General features: G+C 45.2%; 1 protein-coding gene across 2 annotated transcripts in view; it reads right to left on the reverse strand.

The window, feature by feature from the left end:
* The window catches only part of arhgap21a (Rho GTPase activating protein 21a), a 100,720-nt gene extending 98,348 nt beyond the window's left edge, over nt 1–2,372 (reverse strand). For both annotated transcript variants that reach the window (XM_080855307.1, XM_080855306.1), the window contains exon 1: nt 2,068–2,372. In XM_080855307.1, coding sequence (XP_080711433.1) covers nt 2,068–2,139 — 72 coding nt within the window. In that variant the 5' untranslated portion in view covers nt 2,140–2,372. The remainder of the gene's footprint in view (nt 1–2,067) is intronic.
* Between the last annotated feature and the right edge of the window lie 3,102 nt (nt 2,373–5,474).

A 5,474-nucleotide genomic window follows, 5' to 3' on the forward strand; every position in this document is an offset into this window, starting at 1 on the left:
TCTAGAAGAGTCTGATAGCACCACCCTCCCCTGTGCAAATACACTCCAGCATCTAGAAGAGTCTGATAGCACCACCCTCTCCTGTGCAAGTATACTCCAGCATCTAGAAGAGTCTGATAGCACCACCCTCCCCTGTGCAAATACACTCCAGCATCTAGAAGAGTCTGGGATAGCACCACCCTCCCCTGTGCAAATACACTCCAGCATCTAGAAGAGTCTGATAGCACCACCCTCTCCTGTGCAAGTACACTCCAGCATCTAGAAGAGTCTGATAGCACCACCCTCCCCTGTGCAAGTACACTCCAGCATCTAGAAAAGTCTGATAGCACCACCCTCTCCTGTGCAAATACACTCCAGCATCTAGAAGAGTCTGATAGCACCACCCTCCCCTGTGCAAGTACACTCCAGCATTTGGAAGAGTCTGGCATGATGTGCACTGCCACCAATGGACACTAAACAAGCAAATAACGTAGCTTATCAGCATAGTACAGTATCTGTAAGTACACTAGCAGCAGACAAATATGATCAAACCAGGGTTGTCTCATACACACACACACACACACACACACACACACACACACACACACACACACACACACACACACACACACACACACACACACACACACACACTTCAAGACCTGAGCACATCTATAATAGCAGACAGACTCCCATCTGAAAAAGATTGCACTCTTCCCTTTTCCATAGGATTTATGACACCCATCCTCAAACTCTGTACGGTAAGAGGATTACACACAGACACAAACACACACACAAACACACATGCTGGTTTTGCCATTTCTGATGATGGGTTAATCCAAACATGCAGCTCCCGCCTCTCTCACCCGGTTATACCATTCAAACATATTACTGATGATGTAACATCAGCTGTAGTGAAGGGTGCTGTATGTATGCAGATGTGTATGTGTGTGTGTGTGTGTGTGTGTGTGTGTGTGTGTGTGTGTGTGTGTGTGTGTGTGTGTGTGTGTGTGTGTGTGTGTGTGTGTGTGTGTGTGTGTGTGTGTGTATGTGTGTCTGTGTGTGTGTGTGTGAGAGAGAGAGAGATAGAGAGAGAGAGAGAGAGAGAGAGTGTGTGTGTGTGTCTGTGTGTGTGTTAAGTATTATCCACCACAGCATTAAATCTCTGTAGACTGGCTCAACAACCACTGGGCCAACCACTAGCTAAAGTGGAAGGGCCAGATTAAAACTGAAGACCGCACTCATGACAGATCAAACAAGTAGTACAAATGTGTGTGTGTGCGTGTGTGTGTGTGTGTGTGTGTGTGTGTGTGTGTGTTAGGGGGTTATGCATTCAGTAAATCACACAGTGCAAGATGAGCTGAACTCAGCTTGCACACTGCATACATATGTGCATGACAGCATCATTTGGCCCTAGCCGTTGTCTAGTCCAAACCACCACCCAACACCCAAACAAACACTAAACAAACACCCCTACATGGTTGCAACTATGGCCACACATACTGCCAGCACTATAATCAGATGCTGTAGCTTTAATCTGAACCTGAACTTTGAGGCTTTGAGGCTCTACGATAACGTATTGCTCTGACATACATATCAGCATATCTATCATCATGACTAGAGAAACTATCCCTCGCAGCTTTCATGACGGTATTATGCAAAGTCGTCGTATGCAAAAACTGCCAAATAAGTTATAGAACGTCCCAAACTATTTCCACACAAAACACGTTATTTCAATTTCAGACCGCCTTCAACATACACATTCTTATTCAGGTCACGCACACACACACGCACACAGGGTTCGGCGATAACTACATTTCCCGAGCCGCAATCATTTCACCCTACATCATCAGACTTCATCAAAATTAGATCACCGAAAGACTTCTGCAAAACATAACAGAGCAACTGTAGCCATTGTATTAAGCACTCTCTAAAAAAACAGCGTTGCAACAGCGATGGGACAAGAGTAATATCACCCCGGGTTCAGCCTTAACTCCAGTGCCCGCAAAGCACTTGTCTTAACCTACATTGGCAGGGATGTGTGACTTTCTCGAAAACTTGGCCAGGCGAAAAATGACAGATTCTTACCTCGCAACTTGGTGAAACGATTTGGTTGTTCTCGTCATCTCGGTGCGGGGAGCCACTCCAACGTGTCGCCATTATTTCATTTCAAACCACAAAGCCAAAGGTCTTTGGGAGCCCACATTGAGAAGAGAGAGGAGGAGGGGGAGGAATTCCAAAAAAGCAAGGGGTACTCCGTTCTCTGGCTTCCGATGTGTACATAAATAGCAAGAAAGAGTTCTAATCCACACCGTCTTCTATCTTCATGTTAGTCGAGGAGTGCGCAATCCTATCATAGAGACACACAGAGAGAGAAAGAGCCGTTAGCGAGTAACATGGAGTCTCCCTGACCGTCCGTTCTACACACTGTCCCGCGGACAGACTATGCGCGCTGGCAGCCCGGTCGATAGATCTGGCCTGACGAGCGAACAGATGGAGCAAGAGCACCTCCCCGACATGTCCTCAGTACTTGCTGGGGAATGAAGTTGCACTGGAGCTGCCAGTAGGCTACTACATGTCTCTAAACGAACCCTGTGCTTTGAAATTGGCTATTGAAAAAGTACAGTGCAGTCACGTCTTTTTTAAGAAATACTGTGTGTAGCCTATTGTGTAAGATTGCCTATTTATCAACTTTGTGTTTTTCTACCGGACCGGAGCTCGACATTTATAGTCGACCATAAATGGCACCAATACTTATGGTCAAGACGGCAGAGTGACATAGTAATAAACTAACCATAAAAAAAACACAGAACAGACTGTAACTTAAACATAGCTACTGTAGGCCTGCTCGACAGTTCAACAGGGGCGAAAGTGGCGGCTAAATAATAGTTCATTAATGTCTGCAGATTGCCAGACGAAATCATATGGACGGCTAAATGCGTGTATAGCTGGTTCAGATACAACGCTTTTCTTTTTCCACCTTGACATCGCTGCCAATCCTGAAAATATAGCCTAGATCCTGCGGCGTATTTATGTCTACAATTCTGCTCTGCCCTTTTTATTTACATGCCCACGGGGCTTATTTTGACCCTCGAGGTCACCAGTTTTCTCGCAATGGTTCTTCGATTGTACTCATTCATGCGAGTAAACACTGTATCCTGTTGCGCAAATCTCAACTGTGATGTATGCTACGAATGGCTCCACCAGTGTGCAATAATTGGAGCCACCAGTCAGAACTGTGAGAGCGGTTCAAAGACGCACCAACAAAGCTGTCAGACACGCAGGCAACAGTCACTTCACAGACGAAGAAGTCATTTAAATAGACTGGTGTTTTGTTGTCTAAAAACGCAGCCTACAGCATCCAATAGGCACAGAGGATCGGTTGCTCGCAACCAAGACAGAGGCGACATTTTCCAGACCTACCTGTTACAAGAGAGATCCATTCACTGAAGGAAAACCCATTGTGAAAAATCCGCAAGCATTGCTTTAAGCAGACAGTATGTGCCAATCGTTTAAAATGCAACAGACAATTCACTTTCGCCAATGTGCTATCAAGTGAGCCATGGTTTTTCCAAAGGCTGGACTGTTTCGTTTCCTTGTATAGCGCTGCCACAATAATACCTGTTAGGTACAGGGTGATGTTTGACAGCTATCGCCGATGTCTTTGCTTTTCCCAAACGTACAAAGAACAACCCCTGTTGTATGATCCATTTAACCGATTTCCTTCCTGTTTATGAGCGATATTCTTCCTTTTATGAAAACGTTAAATAATAATTCGTCTTGTTTCTTGTTCTAATCCCACTTGGCGGCGCGGGACAGACTGTTTTGTTGGATTGACGAATCTCCAATTCCCTTGAAACCCCGCCCCTCTTCTTCGCCCGCGGGGCTGGATGTCCAATCACATCGAGTTTTTCAATTCGTATTTTAAACTGAGCTAAATGGACGTCACATTACATAAGATGCTCAGACAGAGCAAGTGTCAGCTTCACCATGTCAAGACATTAAGTGTACGGCACTCAGTATGCATCTTACATTTATTTAGCCAACACTTTGTAAGTGAAACTCCATAAATGAATAACCTCAGGCCATTGTAGATATCAAATATTGTACAGCTATTTTCTAAAGAATTTAAGGAGTTCTCCTGGTCCATCATACTCCATTTCTTTACTATGTGCAATGAGAGTGATTTAAATTCACCCTTCCTTGCAGGTGCAGCGTGTTTCATAATCTGTCATATTGCCAAAGCGGGGTAAACCACCACCACATTTTTGGCACTCTTGCAGTCAGCTTAATGTAATGAACCGGATATTCTCCTTTGATACGTTTTGTCTTTAAATTCTTGGCAGCATTTGTTGACACTTTATATTTACAGTAATATAAAATCCAGAAGACACAGCCGTCCAAAGTGGATTAACTGACACATAATTCTGAGCAGAGTGATGGTGACTTGACAGGGGAGGCCAGCACTGGTGGCTAGACTTTTCTCTCTTTCTCTCTCTCTCTCTCTCTCTCTACCTCTCTCTCTCTCTCTCTCTCTCTCTCTCTCTTTATTTCTCTCTCACACTCACACTCACACACACACACACACACACACACACACACACACACACACACACACACACACACACACACACACACACACACACACACCGCCATCATAAGGTTTGATCATCTGCAGTGCTATAACATTTTTCTCTGAGCCGTGCTATCTTACTTTACGTCATGAAGGCTTAGTTTCAGGCTCGCTGCATTTTTTCCTGATTGCACCCTAAAGGAAAAAAAGAACAAGTATTTACTTCTTGAAGTGTCTTCAGAGGTCCTCATTGGGACACATAGGGCATGGATTCCACACACACACACATACACACATACACACACACACACACACACACACAAACACACACACACACACACACACACACACACACACACACATACACACACACACACACACACACACACAAACACACACACACACACACACACACACACACACACACACACACACACAGGGCATGGATTCCACATGAAAACCCTTCTGCAGCTGATCTGGGCACAGACAAAAGAAGAGCACTTTCTGTTTGGATGCCTCTCCACGGCACAATAGATCTGGAACAATAGCTAGACTCTTTTCACCCATTCTCTCAAAAGGCCTCCCCAATTTCAGAGGGAGGGAGGGAGGTAGAGAGAGAAAGAGGGAGGTAGAGAGACAGAGAGAGAGAGAAGGAGGAGATAGAGAGAGAGAGAGAAGGAGAGAGGAGAGAGAGAGGGAGAGAGGAGAGAGAGAAGGAGATAGAGAGGTAGGTAGACAAAGAGGGAGGTAGAGAGACAGAGAGAGAGAGGGGAGAGAGGAGAGAGAGAGAGAGGGAGGCAGAGAGAGAGAGAAAGAGAGGGAGAGAGAGAGAGGGAGGAAGAAAGCTCTTTTCTTTTGTTTGACAGCCTGGTGCACAATCAAACCAAACAATGTGGATTAGTAGATTTGAAGAGGCCCTATT

The sequence above is a fragment of the Sprattus sprattus genome, assembly GCF_963457725.1.
Source record: "Sprattus sprattus genome assembly, chromosome: 17".
In the NCBI taxonomy this organism is placed as follows: Eukaryota; Metazoa; Chordata; class Actinopteri; order Clupeiformes; family Clupeidae; genus Sprattus; species Sprattus sprattus.